This window comes from Engraulis encrasicolus, chromosome 2 (assembly GCF_034702125.1).
Source record: "Engraulis encrasicolus isolate BLACKSEA-1 chromosome 2, IST_EnEncr_1.0, whole genome shotgun sequence".
Classification (NCBI taxonomy): Eukaryota; Metazoa; Chordata; class Actinopteri; order Clupeiformes; family Engraulidae; genus Engraulis; species Engraulis encrasicolus.
The window spans coordinates 10,045,607-10,063,412 of NC_085858.1; the positions used below are offsets into that span (position 1 = coordinate 10,045,607).

The window sequence follows — 17,806 nt, forward strand, 5'->3', positions numbered from 1 at the left end:
ACATCATTTATATCATGGCTTTGTCAGGCTGCTGCCTACCTTTATGAAACAGGAAAAATACAAATACTGTACAAAGTGAATCCAGTAGAGCTTTTTATAGTTTTTAAATACCCCTGATATAAAATAACTAAGTTCAAGGCTGCGTTCAAGTGTAATACGAGCAATGGTAAATGGCATCGGTGCCCTATTTGTTGGTACTCGCCAATACAGATACCACCATTTCAGTGCAGTATCGGGGCCCCTGGCCGATACCGGTATCGGTGCAACACTAACACAAACATATGAAGACAATGGCACATGTGCACGCACACAAACACACACAGTACGTTGTGCAGATCGAGACCTAAACTGCCCACCGATTGCTATGATGAACCCGGAAGTACACATATTTTGTCTTTAAAAAAATAATCAAGACAGCAGAAGCATCTTCTGTGTTTGCACGATGCAAGGTCACATACACTGATGCACTGCGCACACATCAATCCTTCATTAAAATGCTGCAGCCAAGCAGATCAGTCAGGTTCAAAAGTGGCTTACTTCATGCATAAAAAATGAAGCCCAGAACACAGAAAAAGGAAGTGGGTGCGTCTTGTCAACTTAAAGAGATGTGCTCTGTGTGACTAACACGTCTTTAACAGCTGCAATGTAATTCACAACAGGATGGAGGGTTTGCAACCCTCTGTCCATCTGTCACACACTAGGGGTGTAAATAATAATCGAAATGTATCGATGCATCAATGTATCGGCCGGCGATTTAATCGAATAGCATCGCATCGTGGGGCCTTCTTCCGTATAGAAAATAATAAAATCAAATCCTGTTCAATGCCCTATCTCCATAACACAATAGTAGTGGAAAAGTAATTGGGAAAAAATCCAATCGAATCGTATCGTGGGGAATTCTTAAGTATCGAAAATAATCGAATCCCTGCTTTAAGACATCGATACCATATCGTATCGTCATGGAGGCTGTGATTTACACCCCTCTCACACACACGGACAGCAGAGCAGTGTGAAAAGGGGAGTGGCAGGAACAGCAGGGTCTCTATATAAGAAAATGAACTCTGCATGCTGGTAACAAGTCTTGAACAGAAGCAATAGGCAATGTAATTACCAACTGATGCCCATAGCTCTACATCTATACATCAGTGTCTGGCTCCCACGCACGCACGCACGCACGCACGCACACGCACGTAAATGGTCATCTCTGCCTCTCTCTACTACATTATACATTGCTGTCTCAGTCTGTCTCCATCCCTCACTGTGTTATCTGTGGGCATGTGGTCTTTATGCAAGAGAAACAGACAGACGCACACAGAAAAACACACACGCATATGCACGCACACACACATACTAGTCCTACTAGTGCATGGCTGGGCCCCCCGCTTCAACCGCAACAGACTTAAACATGCCTTCATACATCAATCTATTCTTTTGCTGAATCAGTCCTAAGACTGCATAATGTCATCACTCCACGTCGGTAATATCTTCAAGCTATGCGGGTTGTATGTAATGTATGTATGCATGTATGTCTGTATATAGGCCAGTGTCCTTTGTTCTTGTCAATTGTGCAATAGTCTTGTGATGTGAGGTTATGTGCATGTCCCGTCTTAAACAAGTCTTGCTCAATAAAGTATACTCGTATCGTATCATATGTGCTCTGCTCACCACTTTGTTGTCTGAGTGCATGATGAAGTCCCTCATCTGCTTGAGCGTGGCCAGCCGGCGGTCCCTGTCGTCCTCTCGAGACACCCGCCGCAGGAGGTTAGCCAGCCGCGACTCATCCGAGTGAGCCATCGGTCGGTCTGCAGGCCAGGGACACCGAGAACAGCCACATTATACATTATACACACAGGCACAAGCTCAAATATTCAAACACTCACACATGGGCAGACACAAATACTCAAACACGTGTGCACACACACGCACGCACGCACACACACACACACACACACACACAGTTACAAACACATCAGACACATAATCATGGAGACAATGTTGGAGGCAGACAAGACAATCAGTATAAAAAACAACACATAAACAGGCACAGACACCACATCATAATCATTATACAACATTATAAAAAGAGCGGAATTTGAAAGTTGTGTAGCGAGATTTGCAATTTCTATCAAGTCTATTCTATCCAGGTCCGTTTAAGCAGCGCAACATAGGCAAACACACAAAGAAGAGCACCAAAAAATGTGACTTGACATTGCGGCTTTGAGGAAAGACAGTCAGTCTGTGCACTCACCCTGTGATCTCCTCATATCCTTTGTAGCTAAAGCACGGGTTCCATGCTGAAAACTGGGCAAATCCGCTGTCACATCATTGATCCTCAACTCTTGCCCCAGCGACTTCCAACCATATGTAGTTTCACAGAGACCTCCGTCAGCATCATATCCACCTGTGAACAACAGTGCAAACCATTAACCACTCTCTCAAAGCTTTAGGTAGGTCCACTGAGGATAAATGTCTACAGTTCAGATTCATTTGACGAGGGAACAGTTTTCGATCAGTTTCCTCATTTAAATCGGTTTACTGTATATGAACATGTCTAAACCATTTAATATAATCGGTATTAGATTTATAATCAGTTATATTTAAGGACATTATTTGACTGTGTACATGAGGCTTATTCCAATCACCTTATACGATTAAAACAGATTAAAAGTGTACATGTAAACGTGGCTATTGTGAGGCCATCAAACCACTTTAATTCACCAAAATATTTGACAATTAAAAGAGTTATATAATAGCATTAACAGTGTAATTAACTACATCAATGACAAAAGAAACACAAAAAAGTGTACAAAAAAATAAAATCATTTCAACAGTTCAAAGACATGGCTGAAAGTACTCAGGACAGAAACAGCATTAATTCTCTAGCCTTGTGAACTGACAAACGTATGAGGCCTCTTGTCCATTCATTCCATTGATCCCCTACCCTACACGTCTGTTTGTGATAAGTTTCAAAAATGTGTTACCAGAAAGAGGGAAAGTCTGTAATGAGCACTGAGAAATTCCTGGAATCACTGGTACTTTTTCATACAGCTGGCAGCTTAGCTCACTTTCAGTTTCTGTTCATACGCAAAACACGCCCAATCACGCAGGCAGCCAATAGCCTACAACTACGAATGCCCAAACGTACCATGAGCTATTTTTTTCCCCTCTTTCTTTCAACTGGCAAGCCATTATCCAAAAGACCAATTTATCAAAGCAACCTGTACCCTTGTTTGCGAAAACACTGATAAAACATGATGCAACAGACTGATGGAATAAAACTAATTGAAGGAGTACATAGTATTAGCAGGTCATATCAGGGCTCAATAAATTCCCTTGAGGGCCGATGCCAATGGGCTGTGGACTGGCCAACTCAGGCCACGTGGTCATCAGGTCAACAGCTGAAACGCTGCAAGGTCACACAGGGAGCCACAGGAAGCGAGAGCAGGGAGCCGTGTGTATTTGGGTGTGTTCCAGGCACACAACTGCCAGAGACTGCACTGTTGTCGTCGTTGTTGTTGTTGTTGTTGTTGTTGTTTTTTGTAACACATTTCGGCACTACGCCATTTTCAGCATAAACTGCCTCGTAGTCTGCATGTTGTTGTTTGAACAGGTTGAGGTCATGGGTCAGCCTGACCTACCTGCCATACTGCAATACAGGAGCTAGCATACACAGCTTTCTGCTTGTACATGTGTGGGCGTAGAAGTAAAAATTCCTTCCCCTAGAGTATGTTAATGATTGTGTGCGTGCACATCCGTACGAGTGTGCTAGAGTGACCCAGTAACTCCTTCGTCCAGAACGTGTGTGTGTGTGTGTGTGTGTGTGTGTGTGTGTGTGTGTGTGTGTGTGTGTGTGTGTGTGTGTGTGTGTGTGTGTGTGTGCAAGAGTGCCCTGCCGTCAAGGGTGTGGATTGAGTGGGTGTGTGAGCGTATGTGTATGTTTGCATTTGCCAGTTCGCCGTAGCTACGTCGGCCAGAGCGTGGGGTGGGGCGTGTGTGCCTGAGTGCGTGAATGCATGTATGTGCCTGTGCCAGTGAGTCCTACCTCCTTCGTCCAGAGCGTGGGGGTCTGCGTAGGCATCATCGTGCAGCGTAGGTGGGGTGCCAGGCCGGTCGGAGGGCACGGTGTCGAAGAAGGGGGTGGCAGTGGCGGCGGCTGGGTCTGTGGCGGCCGAGGGGGCTGCTGCAGTAGCGGAGCCGTGGTCTCGTGGAACGCTGCACTTCACGCCGTCCTGGCAAGCGGACACGCTGTCGCCTCTGAAACATCAAACATTATTACGTTACATTACACTTAGCTTGACATTACACTTATACACTTAAATCCAAAGTGACTTAGTTATTAGAGTGTAATGGTTATGGTCCCTGGAGCAGTATGGGGTTAGGTGCCTTGCTCAAGGGCACCTAACCCATGGAGAGCTATAGGAAATGGAAGGGTAGGATTCAAACCCTCTGATCTAAAGCACATCTCCTTAACCATTAGGCCACATGTGCCCAAACACACACACATTCACATCAGGGTAATTGGTTAAAGTACATCAGGGTACATCAGGGTACATCAGGGTAATTGGTTAAAGTTAAGACATGCCTAAGACATATATAAAATAATGTAACCTGCACAATGCATTATACAAATGCATTATCCAAAACGCCTCATGTTTCCAGGACAGATATTTGTAATAGGCCATGCAAGCGTACACAATCTGAAATACCAATGTAAAGTGGCAATCCTACATTGATTAACTCCCTCCCTCCCAACCTCCCTCCAACACCACCACCAGCACAAGTATGCATTTTCACAGGTTTTAGAACTGAGTATACATGTTTTGTTTGTTTGTTTATAAACACGGTGTTGTGAAGAGGGGCAAGACACTGGCAGCCAACCATGTGAGCTAGTGGTTTCCAACAATGAGAGGTTGAGTTGTGCGCATTCAGAGTCGCGCAGCCAGGGGAAAGCAACAATTTAGAACCATCTATAGTGAGGTTCATCTGACTTTGGGACTTGCACCTTCTCAGACATCTGTCATTTTTCAGTTAAAGCACCGTTATCACTGAACAACATACGGCCGTCATACTACCAAAGTGACAATTAAATTTTACGCTCTGTTAAGGTACCACAGTGTGCTTACCGTGGTTAACTCTTACTAATAATTCTTTCCATTATCCTAACTCCCTAGCCTTGCGCACCATCCTACGTACTTCTGCCAAGAGACTGGCTCCGCACTACGTCTGGTACCTGATTTCTGTGGAGCGATGTTGAGCGGCAGGATTTGGCTGGCGTTCTGACAAACGGTCCTACGTTGTAATTTTCATCCTACGGTAGGATGTTCTGTCAGACATGTCTGTTAAACGGTCCTACATCGCCAAAGATAGATGTCAGACATGTTTGTTCAACAACTTTGAGACTGTATTCTGATTTTCACGAAAATGTCCTTCCCGCTTCCTGCAATCGCGTCAGATCAAACAACCTCCAGACCATGAATACGAAATGAAATGGTAGTATTATGGGATGGTCAGGACCAGGCTACTAACTCCGATGCTCGACTTGTGCTTGTGCCCTCGCACTTTGCTGACTCCCCACCTCTGTGGAGAAGAATAAATACATTTTCTCAACTTTCAGCCTAGCCAAAACAACTTTTGTGGGACTTTTCCCCATTCAACTTCCCGATTGCAAATGAGAAAATGACCTTGTGAATTGCGCTTTTGCAAGATATTGAATGAAACTTCAGTCATAAATGACAAGTCATCACAAGGCCACAAGCACAAGGGAGGACTGGAGTTACAATAATGGAAAGAACCCTTCCTGTTCACCACCACACCGATATCTAACCAACCTTTGCCCAACCTGTACTTCTCAACCTGGACTACTGTTGCATCAGCTGACTCAGCATACTACATCTCCAGCCTTCACGTCGTGTTGTGGAAACTGTAGACTGGCTCTGCGGTATCTCAGTGTCGATTTTTGAAACCTGGTCAATTAACTGAAAGGGTCTGGCAGGCTCTAAACCTAGTGCTACATGTATAGGAATTTGATAAGCATATTCAGTTGCACTGGTTTCACATTCATGAGCTTATTTACTTCATGAATGAAGAAATTTGACAAATGAACCACATTGAATATGAATACTAGGAGGAAGAAACTGGACTTGCACCAAATAACATGTGATTTTAATTCCATACACAGCTACCCCTAACTGTAAGTCCACATCATTTTTTTGAGGCACACATAAATACAACGAAATACAAGAGCTACTGGATAGTATGATGGCCAGCCCTAACAAACCAATGGGATCTAGAAGTTAGAACACACAGGTGTGACAAGTCAACACTTTTAGTGACATAAGTTTGTTGTGACAGCCTCATAACCACCAAGAAAAGAATGCCAAGAATTTCGAAAACCACTCTCTTTTTCTTGTTGGTCACCCCTAGCATGCATCATAATCATTAACTCCTGAAAAGAATTTAGTTGAGTAGGCTAGCTCTATATGCATACAAATGCACTGTAGCCAACCAGAATCAACCTGTACCTGAAAATGTTACATGGCAGGGTGTTTGAAAGGCTTGGGCTGGTATGTTAGACATTGCTGTCAAGGAAGGACCTTTTGGCCTGCTGAACACATGCTCACATGGATTTCTCTAACTTTACTCTGATGACAACTTCATGCTACTGGAACTCTCGTGGTATCGTGTATCGTTATAGGTCACACTCAGAGTTGTTTAAACGTTTCATGTTGTGGCAGAGTCGTTGGTTTAATTTGCGTTCAGCAAGGTCGAAGATGCCAACGTTTTGGAAATCGAGACACACCTTCCCCGTTCAAAACTGACACACGAGGAGCCAACATGTACTCAGAAACGAAAACAATGTTAGAATCATACCCCACTATTTCAAGAAGATCTAATAATGTACCAGACACTAGGAATACAACATAAACCTGAATTACCAACAGTACGTGTGTGTTTCATGCGAATGTTTGAGCAATAACATGGACAGGAATAGGTTTATGACTGACTAGCAATGTTAGATTAGCTTACTAGCCAACAATCCTTTGTAGTTACACCCCACACGTATGCTAACGTGAGAATGAACCCTAGGTGCCCTGTAACCTGTATTCGTGTGTCAAATGTTTGACCATGTCAACAACACCGTGTCAAAAACAACCTTTCACCATGTGTAGAGCTCTACTTCAAATGTGAATCGGACGCAGAAATCAGTTTGTACGACACAATTACTAAACGCATTGCCAAACACTAGCCACGTTCGCGCTGGCTAAATGGTTCAACATCAGCTAGTTAGCCAGCAGTTGTGCCCTGCCTTGCTGCTACCAACAAAGTCATAGGTCAGCCAAGTTAGTCATAGTTGGGTTGGCCTTTGAGTACTCAATGACCAGTCTACTCACTGTAATTGAACAATGTATAAACATGTAAACGTGTGAGACCTACGAGCACACTGACCGAACACCATGACACAAGGCATTGCTGACCAAATGGCTAAGTGTTTCCAAGAACACAGCCTGGTTACTGAATGTAGTATCTGGGCTAGTTAGCCATCTAGCTAGCTGGATGGCAAGGAAATGCATACAATTGACTGGGCATGGATACGTTAATATGAGAAGACTTAGTTTCACAAAATAGCTACCTCTGCCGTGGCATTGCATCTACAAACATCTTCTGATGTCAACATCCTGGATATGAAGAATCGCGGGCATTTCCACTGTATATGATGTAACGGTACCCAATAATGAGATTCGTGTTTACAGCAAAGAAGCACAGCTGGTCAGCACTAGCTACGAGCTAAACATAGCCAAACAATTGATCTAACTAGCAAAGACACTGCTCAGCGTGTTAGCAGTCCAAGACAGGTACCACCACAACTGGTACCTTGCAAGCTAATATTGGCGGTTACCTAGCATCTATAAAATGCCACTAGCCAGAAATATGGTGCCACATTGTTCGGCCATTGATAATAGCTATGCACGTTTACCGTAGCAATAGTCTCACTCTCACGTGGGGTAACCAACGCTACAGAGCTGCTATGTAAAGTATCACTATCTGTGACTAGGCCTGTCGAATCCTCGTTCTATTTTGGACAGACTCACCCATGGCGCGATACCAACCTGGGCTGCCAATCATTCCAGTTTCGCTGCAGTTTGTGGGCGCTGCTAAGCCGAGACCCGAGGGCTTTGCGGCTCATTACCTTTGCGAGGACAGCATGACCCGCACTCAACGGGCAAAGTCAGGCTCACACTTATTTTACGGTCTGTCTTACTTCTTGTCCATTAATGAATTGGGAAAGCTATAACGCACAGTTCTAGCAATGTATGGGAATACCAGGTGTCGGCCTCGCACTCCCTCTCTATTTCGGTGGACCTGTGAGCGAGAGTGTTTCATTAGCCTTCGGGAGTCTCGCCAGTGCCATCTACAGGCTTCTTATGGCCTTTTTGATACCTGGCTACCAGCATTTATTTGAAAATTTCCCCAGCTTGTGCTTTGTGCATCTCTAATGCCAGCGGCACACCAATTATTGTGTTATGCATGCTGCTGTTCATTTTATATTATGAAAGTGTGTGACATCAAACATAGGCCTACCCGAACATGAATAGGCCTATCAAGTTGTGCATAAGCATAGGCCTGCACAAATGATTAACCCATGTGTAGGCTATCATGAATTCTAAAATAACAAATGATAAGAACACCAACCCTAAATTCTGAACGAGCCCATCATCAGACAGTCACATAGGGAAAAGCTCCTCCCTCGGTCAGTAGCCCTGGCTTTCTTTGCCTTGTTCCAGTGTCTAGTCCTCCTGTTCATCAGTGGCTACTCTGCTTTCCATGGGTGGTTGCCTAGAGACAGCAGGATGAGAGAGTGGGAGGCATTGACAGTATGGAGGGGATGTACAGAGAGGCAGCAGCAGCAGGTGGCAGTTGAAATTATGAGCAAGTTTTCAGTGTGAAATTCACTTACTGCATAGGCCCATGGCATGAGAGAGTATTATGGCTAATGAGGTATGGTATAAAATGTAAAACGGATCATTACCAAAGGCAAACCACAATATCACAACACAGACAGCGTTTCACTGTTCTCCACGGCCAGGTATTGATATGGGAGATGTACAGCTTCTAGGGCTAGGCCTCTGGTAATCGTCATTAACTTTGGTGCTGCATCAAGTTCAGTTCAAGCATTCCATGTAAGTTTATTTTTATTGGGGAAAAACAGTTTTGGTAGCCTAGGGTACAGATAAGTACATTAAGGGAAAACACAAAAAAATGAACAGAAAAGTGTATTCTTTTCATACCTCTAATTGGACTGGTTAAAGCAGCATATGACTTCATGTCAAGACATGTGATAGGCATATGGATGAGAGAGAGAGAGAGAGAGAGAGAGAGAGAGAGAGAGAGAGAGAGAGAGAGAGAGAGAGAGAGAGAGAGAGAGAGAGAGAGAGAGAGAGACCACACCCAAATGCATGCTGCATTGCATTTTCCCTCCATCAGATGGCAGCAAAGAGCTGAACAGGACTGTGCAGGGCACTCTCCAATAAGTAAGGCTAAAAAGGATAAATCATTTTGGTCCAGAATGTTTGTTTAAATGTTTAGACTGTTTGATCATGGTGAATGGTAATTTAGATAACACAAATTCATCCGAAACTATGGTTCTTCAGTCAAGCTGATTCACGATTGGTGTTCGATGTAGTCAGCTGTTTATCCTTGCACAACCACACAGCCTTGCTTGCTTGGCCTCTCTAACTTACTTATGAAGTTGCCAAGCAACAGGGCAGTACAATAAACAATGGCGGAGTCGAGAGGCAGTGTTCTGAAAAGGGAGAAGGGAGATGACAACTGATGCCTTTGATTTTATTGCTTCAGTGCAAGGCCAAGCTGACAATGATGCTGATAAGAGAACTGCGGACATGTAATTTTACATCGTTTAGAAGGGGATGTGGATTTCAAAAAACGAAATAAATAAAAAATATAGGCCTAATTAGAGGATGGGGTTCACATTTTAATGTTTAAATTGATAGCACCAAGTCGTATTATAGGCATCTTTTAAATGGGGCAGGCTATTACACACAACCCGCAGCCAAAATGGCCCATGCAGTGCCCTGAGCAGATTGGGTTCAAGGCAGTAACAATGCTAAATGAGAGGGAAAATGAAGACAGACAGGGAGCAGGACACAACAGAGGGAGTTCTTCAGCGGAAGCGGAAGCATGTAGTAGATTGTAGTCTTTCATGTTAGCATTTAAGGACGTCCTGGTTCCTATCGGCTTCCGGCCTCCATTGGGAATGAATAGGGGTAAATTTCAAATAAGCTCCGAGTGCAAGCACGCGCTTAGCGAACCCCCGCAAACTGTCGAGGGTGTTAAAAATAGGCTGTAGGTATGACATGGTTGATCATTTTGTGTCAAACTTCGACATAAATACGATGTTGCGTCCATATGCTAAACCCGGAAGCTTTTGGCGACTACAGAAACGGCGCCAGTATCTAACGGCATGTACGTGCGGAAGGTTGTACCCATGGCAACCAAAGGAAAGTATGTAGTTCGGAAGTTTTAATGATCAGAAAGGGGTTAGCAATATTGAATTATAATCGTCATGATTTAACATGTGAATACACCAACATGATGATACGATCCGTTCCACTAATGAGAAAGGGATGCGGGGACACGCTAATGTTCGTTGTTGCCGTGCAACTTATATTTTTGCCAAACCTGAATCTCTATGGCGTTTTGCAATGTAAAAAATCGCCAGGGAACCGGTAGTCCAAACGCCGCATACAAGTTGACGTCAACGCTGAAGAGCTCAGTGGTGTAGTCTACGTAGAACGCGGGTATACGGAGTATACCCACTTCTAAATTTCAGGGATCTCAGTATACCCACTTAAAATGGATTGATCCATTGTTTTGAATAGCACAAATATATACAGTATACCCACTTCAAAAAATGCTCAGATATACAGTATACCCACCATAAAAACGTAGACTACACCACTGACTGAGTACAGTTGAGTACAGGGTACAATTGAGACAAACCAAATATCTGTGGGTAACAACGTAACTCTGGTCTAAATTTTGCTGTGGACATGCGCATCGATGTCCTCTTAGATCATGGGAACTTTGAAACCAGCACAGAACGCAGATCCAAAGATATTGGGAAAATGCTGTTTTCGACAGGTCAGATTTACTTCACCAGGGTCCTTCAACATTGAATATCTAATGACCAGTAGTTATCCTCTTGATATAAGTTACATGATTGCAAGCCATGATATGTGCTCTAAAAGCAGACATATTTCCTGACATCATAACAGTTAAAACCATTTTAAAATCTTTATAAATGTGTGATCTGGCCAGAAGGGGACAGTTTAGACGCTAGCCTGTAATGCTAATTTCACTATGTAAAACCAATGTAAAGATGCTAACGGGTACAGTTGAGTGCAGTATTTTGCTATCAGCCATGCTATTAGCTCCCATGGCTATTACATCCCATTAATTAGAAATGCATTCAGAGAACGCAGACCTCCGCCAAGGAAGTTCAGTTAGTTTTGGACATAGGTATAGAGTCATGATGTGGTTTCATGTATTTCTGCCTATAGGCTACATAGCATTTGTGTTCAGGTAATTGAACCGTCAAGTTGTAACCAAATTACAGTTCTCTCTGTCTCTTTTATCATTTCCATGTCCTCTAGCTGTGGACTGTTTAGTTCACCTTTGATTATTTTATATTGGCAAAGTGATTGTTCATGCTATAGCCTATGCCTTCTGTGATTTGCCAATGCTCATTGCTACATATTAGTCACATTGTTGATGATTGGCAGCATGCCTTTCATTAGGCTACCATCTAAAACAAAATAAAAAAAATAAAAGCACAATTTTCATTGGCCAACACCCATAGTAGGCTACATATTCTACAGCAGTGCAGCGGTCCCCAACCCAACAAGACAACATACTGTAGGCTAGGGCTACTTTGAGCCGTTCACCTAATTATTGAATCAGAAATGTCCAAGAATCCCCTTATCCAGTGGCAGTGCATGGATGGTTGTGGAGTGTCAGTTATTGTTTTGGGCTATTTTGTAAAGCTAAACAAACTTTTGAGATAAATCCACTTGTATCATTGCTAGCTGTTTCAATATTGTGACACCAACGTTGTGCTACAAACGCAAATGCTTAGCGAGAGACATGTCGACTCGACTGGTCGCAGCTAGCGGAATCATGCCTACCCCGACACTACACTTGTTGGAGAAGTTCCTCCTACCTGGGAATCCGTTCATGAGGGCGAGTTGGTCTTGGCGCTGCGGGCAGATGATCGGCACCCGGGCCTGCTCGCTATTTCGTATTGAAAATCACTGTTCGCCGCATCTCCAGCGTTCATTCGTTATGAAGTCTAGGAACTAGTCTATGGAATGTTTTGTAGTGCTGATGGCTTCAGTGCGCGGGGATTGGGGAAGCAGCAAATCACCGCGGACTAACGCAATTCGCGCGCGCCTTTCTGTGAGCTTAATTTCATATGAATGTTTTGTGACAGCATTGTGCACTTAAACGATCTGCGAGGCTGTAGCTAAGGCTGCTTTTTGATAGCGATTTTGACTGCGGTAAGAATTTCACTTCAATGCTCTGCCCCGGTGTGGCTGCGTGAAGGTACGCCAGCTCAGGGCTCCTCCTCACAGAGCCGTCCTCAGTGGTCCTTGCGCGCCCTGCGCGCCCTGTGGCAGGCCATGTAATAGCAGCGTGACGAACACACAGGCCATGTAATAGCAGCGTGACGAACACACACAAATTCGGGCGATCACATAACCTCCTGGCGGAGGTAATAATTAGAATGGTGTCTCAACTGTACTCTGCTATGTCTCAACTGTACCCCACCCTTTTTCAGCTAGGGTACAGTTTGGACAAAAGTGCACCTTTTTTGTTTGATTAATTACATAAACATTAAACATCCTAGAGATATAATTCATTGATTATATATTTGCCCACATCCTGAAAATATGTGCTGTTCAAAACAACTTTCTTTTTAGGACCTTTTAATAGTCTAATTTCTGCGTGGAAGGGGACAAAAATAAAAGTGTACCCAACTGTACTCAATCTACGCAAGAGAGCCGGCCATTTGTCAACGTACGATCAATTAGCTGGGATCTGCTTTGTACAGTACATGGCAAGGGCAAACATGGCCATCCTCTTCGCTGATTCTGGGGTTCAGGTATAAGGCAAGCCATCTTGGCGGGTCAGTTGTCCATGCCCAGTAAGGGGGGGGGGCAGAATTGGATCCTTATTACATGTTACTGTATGTGTTCACTAGTGGGGCTGTATAAGATGATGACCAGCCTGATCTCCAAAATTCCGTGCTCCTGGACACGGATGTTAACCCTGTGAAACCTGAACCATGAAAGCAATGAGAGAAAATTCAATTTTTTTGGAATTTGCTTCAATATTGGTCCCTTATAAGAAATGTAAAAAAAAAAAATCAAAATTTTGTTAAGGTCACTGAGATATTTAATGCATCATATATGATGCATCGGGCTTTTAATGAATGAAAATTCCAATTTCATGACCATTGAAAAATGACTTTTAATGCATTTACAACTTTTTTTCAATTTAAAAAAGTTGTCAGACAATTTAATTTGAGGATTATCTTTAAATATTTAGTGAGATCCTGCCATTTTTTTAAGCCTATCCTTGTTTTAGCAGGACCATATTTTACATTTCCCACAGCCTGGTTGGGTAATTTTTTAAAATCTATGTAAAAACATAGCTGATCGAATGCTTAACAACCTATTTATGAGTGTAATATAGATCATTATTCATTTTTGATGTGTAATTTGAATATATGGGTCCATTACTACAATTGGACCATTTCTCCATTCACTTCAATGCATTTTTTACGAGATCATAATTTCAACATTTTGCATTACATTTTCAAAATTGCAAGTAAAACCTGTTTCTTAAGGCAATATCTTTGTCTTGAAGTAAAACAACTTGTGTGTTTTGTTAAACGATCGTCGTGGTATGCTTTGTAAGTTTCCCTATGGAGCAAATGCATTGATGGCTGACTTCCTGCCACCGCCGGATGGTGCTTATACAAACCCCAACTCCGGTGAAGTTGGGACGTTTGGTAAACAGTGAATAAGATCAAAATGCTATCATTTTCAAAACATTCAATCTATTCATTAGATGGATAATAGTGAAAAGACAACATATTAAGTGTTAAAACCGAGAAAAAATATTGTTTTGGGGGACATATGTACTCATTTCTAATTTGATAAATCCAACACATCTCAAATAAGTTGGGACGGGGATCAGTGAAATTTAGTAAACATCCAAATAAGATAAAACAACAAAGAAGAACATTTCAAAATGAATTGTACTGACGGACAATATAGATGTCCAGGTATAAGATCATCACAGAGAGGCTGAGTCACTCAGAATTAAAGATGCAAAGGGAATAATTACCATAGTTATTACATACATTTTTGAATTCCCTTTGATTTACCACGATTGAGTGTATATAAGACATATTTTTCTTACTAAAATCATTGTATAGGTTCATGACATCATGAAATATATATTGGCTGTAGTCTCACTCTAATTCCTGGAGTGCTAGAGCTATTGAAAATTGACCATATTAAGAATGCTTAATGCGTGCAAATGATACAGGGGTGTAACATTCTCCTAAGCACCTGAGCTCACTTGAAATAAACCCAGAAGACATGGGAAAGTGTCCTTTGCTTACAGAAGTCAGCAGAAGTTGTAGAATTCCATTCTTTTTGACAATAATAGAGCATCGCACATCCTGTGCTACAGTGAAAATGGACCATCCAACTTGTGTTAGTGCTAACTTCAAAAGTCAGCCTCCATGATGGCATGCGGGTGCAGTAGTGCATTGGTTAAGATGTTCTCACTCATCTGTAGAGTTAAATACAGTGCTGAATGGTATAAATGGGTTTTAAACAGCATGAAAAGCCACTCGTGCATTATATTTTGAAGGGAGATCTTCGATTACTGCCACATAGTAAGGTCAAATTGCATTCTCTACTATGTTTTAACAGTTTGGCTCCATCATAAGGACCAGCAGGTGATAAAATGGTGGGCTTTTGGTCAAGACCTGTCACACTGTAAGCACTACAGAAAGGAAAACATTGCAAAACATGACAAGGAATACACCCACCATTTATGAAATGAAATAATGTCCAAGATAGGAATTAACACTGTTTTTTATATAAAATCATCTCATCGGTTAAAGTATTTAACTGTTAAGTGTTGTCTTTTGTTTTGTTTTTAGTCTTCCTCGACATTTGCTGCCATTTATTGTCCCCGTCCCAACTCTTTTGAGACGTGTTGGATTTATTAAATTAGAAATGAGTACATATGTCCCCCAAAACAATATTTTTTCTCGGTTTTAACACTTAATATGTTGTCTTCTCACTAGTATTATCCATCTAATGAATAGATTGAATGTTTTGAAAATGATAGCATTTTGATTTTATTCACTGTTTACCAAACGTCCCAACTTCACCGGAGTTGGGGTTTGTATGTTTCATCAGTTTTAGCATGATCTCTCTGCAACACGGTGTAAAAATATAAACTCTTCCTTGATTAATTGCACAAAGCAAGTGTTCAAATTAAAGGATGTAGAGTTATATTTCGGAAATTTGTACACAAACCTTTTGCAATTTGACTTGTTGTTGACCGCTGCTCTCTTGTGGCGGTTTCCGTGTACTGCAGGACGTTTGGAAATGACACGCAGGATGTTTTTGAGATGGATTTTTTTTTGTGTCAGCGTGGAGAGGGCTTTGAATTTGATGCATCATAGATGATATATCCGGCGCGATAGGGTTAAGGACACAAAATTCCGTGCTCCTGGAGGACACGGAATTGTTTTCCGTGCTCCTGGACACAGAATTGTTTTCCTTGATGGGCACACGGAAGTGCTTTCTATAGGCTATTACCACAGCACTGTGTAACTCTATCATTAGAAAATAGGCCTACATAACACATGCTAATCCTAAACAAAATAATGCTATAGCAATTTAAGTTGTGCCCTGACCAAAACATTCCCTAACCTTAACCTGTCATTAAAGACAGGTTTGAGAAATACCTTTTCCAGTTGGTTGATAGGCTATCAAATTCATATAATGAATGAAAGAAAACTAGCTGTGCCCAGACCAAAACAATCCCTAACCCTAACCTGTCAGTAGGAAAAAAAAAATTGAGAAAAAATATTTGAAATTAGAAAAATGTGGAAACATAGAGCTGTGGGAGTAGCCTATAGAGAGAGCACTTCTCTGTGTCCATGACGGAAAACAATTCCGTGTCCAGGAGCACGGAAAACAATTCCGTGTCCAGGAGCACGGAATTTTGGCAAAATCTGTGCTCCTGGACACGGATTTTGTGCCCTTAACATCCATGTCCAGGAGCACGGAATTTATGGAGATCATGTTGCAGCCACTGTAGTCACTGACCTTCCCTCAGAGGGTCATATTTGAGGGTCATTAGTCATTTGTACAGATATTTTATCTAAGGCTTGGTCCAGTCGGCCTCGTGTGGAAGAGTGCTGTGGTGGCATCATGGGTGGGCAGTTGACTTTACAATAAAGCTGAGATGGTAGCTCTTCCACATTTCTTACAGTAAAAAGACATCAGTTTAGAAAGTATGTGTGCTGGCATTTCCTGTATCTATCTATCTATCTATCTAGGCTATCTATCTATCTATCTCCCTATAACATGTGCAACGTGAGACAGTTATTTTGATGTGTCAACCTGCTCTGCAGAAAGTTGCCTTTCACCTTGAAAGTGAAAGCTAGCACACGAAGGTTGGCTCCAGGAGCTGCAAGTTCCTCTGAGATAAGAAACCACCTATCTGCTAGAATCTCATCATTAAATTCCAAAAGATCATAAAATGCAGATTCCTTTAACCCTCTTGTCAGAAACCTTCCCACCCTAACCCCCAGAGAGAAATGAAATAGGCTACCTCTAGCTGGAGTAATGCCAATCAAATATTTTATGGTGTTGTTGTGTTTATAGTTTGACCGCGACTGGGACCTAAGAATTTATGCGACTGAGTCTGTGAAAATCTCTGTACAATCTATTACAAAGATTTTAGGCAAATGCTTTATGTAGCCTACTTGGACATTTAATCAGTGGCCTGAGTACTATGGCCATTGCAGGTATCCATCTCTGACAAATAATGTAGGCCTAGTTGTTGATACTTTTTTTTAAAAAAGTATTTTTGGGGGGCTTTTCAGCCTTTATTAGTTTTTGTGAGACAGGATAGTGGATGAGCGACAGGAAATGAGCTGGGAGAGAGAGAGATGGGGAAGGACCGGCAAAGGACCCGGAATGGGAATCGAACCCGGGTCGGCCGAGTGGTAAATTTGTGCCCTTAGTGGGGTCGTAGGCATGTGCATTTTTTCTCAGTCATTTCAAATTTGTGTTAAAGTTTGGTTTTCACTCCCAAGTTGAAATTTAGGGTCTATAGAACAATTTGGGTTCGAGTGTCGAACACACAGATAACAAAATGGCCTGCGGGGGGTGCTCTAAAATATATAAACTGCTACAACTTTTTATTAGTTTAACCAAATTTAATATATGAGGTATGCATGGATTCAGCATTAAGAGGAGGAGCTGTTGAGCTAAGTATTTGGTTACCAGATTAAAGACACACTATGTCATAAACACACTTTTAGCCCATGGACAGCAAAATTCAGGGTTTTTTTTAAAGATAAAGGGTGGAAATGCCCTCCAAGTTGCAATGAAACATCATTTATTGTTACAAGTTTTGTTCAAAATATCCCTGAAGCACAAAGATACCTAGGATACCTATACGCAAA

At 42.2% G+C, this 17,806-nt stretch overlaps 1 protein-coding gene across 5 annotated transcripts in view; it reads right to left on the reverse strand.

Annotated features, from left to right (window-relative positions):
• The window catches only part of smg1 (SMG1 nonsense mediated mRNA decay associated PI3K related kinase), a 63,544-nt gene extending 55,170 nt beyond the window's left edge, over positions 1–8,374 (reverse strand). For 2 of the 5 annotated variants that reach the window (XM_063221617.1, XM_063221600.1), the window contains exons 1-4: positions 8,109–8,374; positions 4,043–4,254; positions 2,249–2,401; positions 1,666–1,802 (exon numbers count right to left, since the gene is read on the reverse strand). In XM_063221617.1, the coding sequence (XP_063077687.1) occupies positions 1,666–1,802; positions 2,249–2,401; positions 4,043–4,254; positions 8,109–8,185 (579 nt within the window). In that variant the 5' untranslated portion in view covers positions 8,186–8,374. The other 3 variants (XM_063221590.1, XM_063221581.1, XM_063221609.1) reach the window with 2 other exon arrangements.
• Between the last annotated feature and the right edge of the window lie 9,432 nt (positions 8,375–17,806).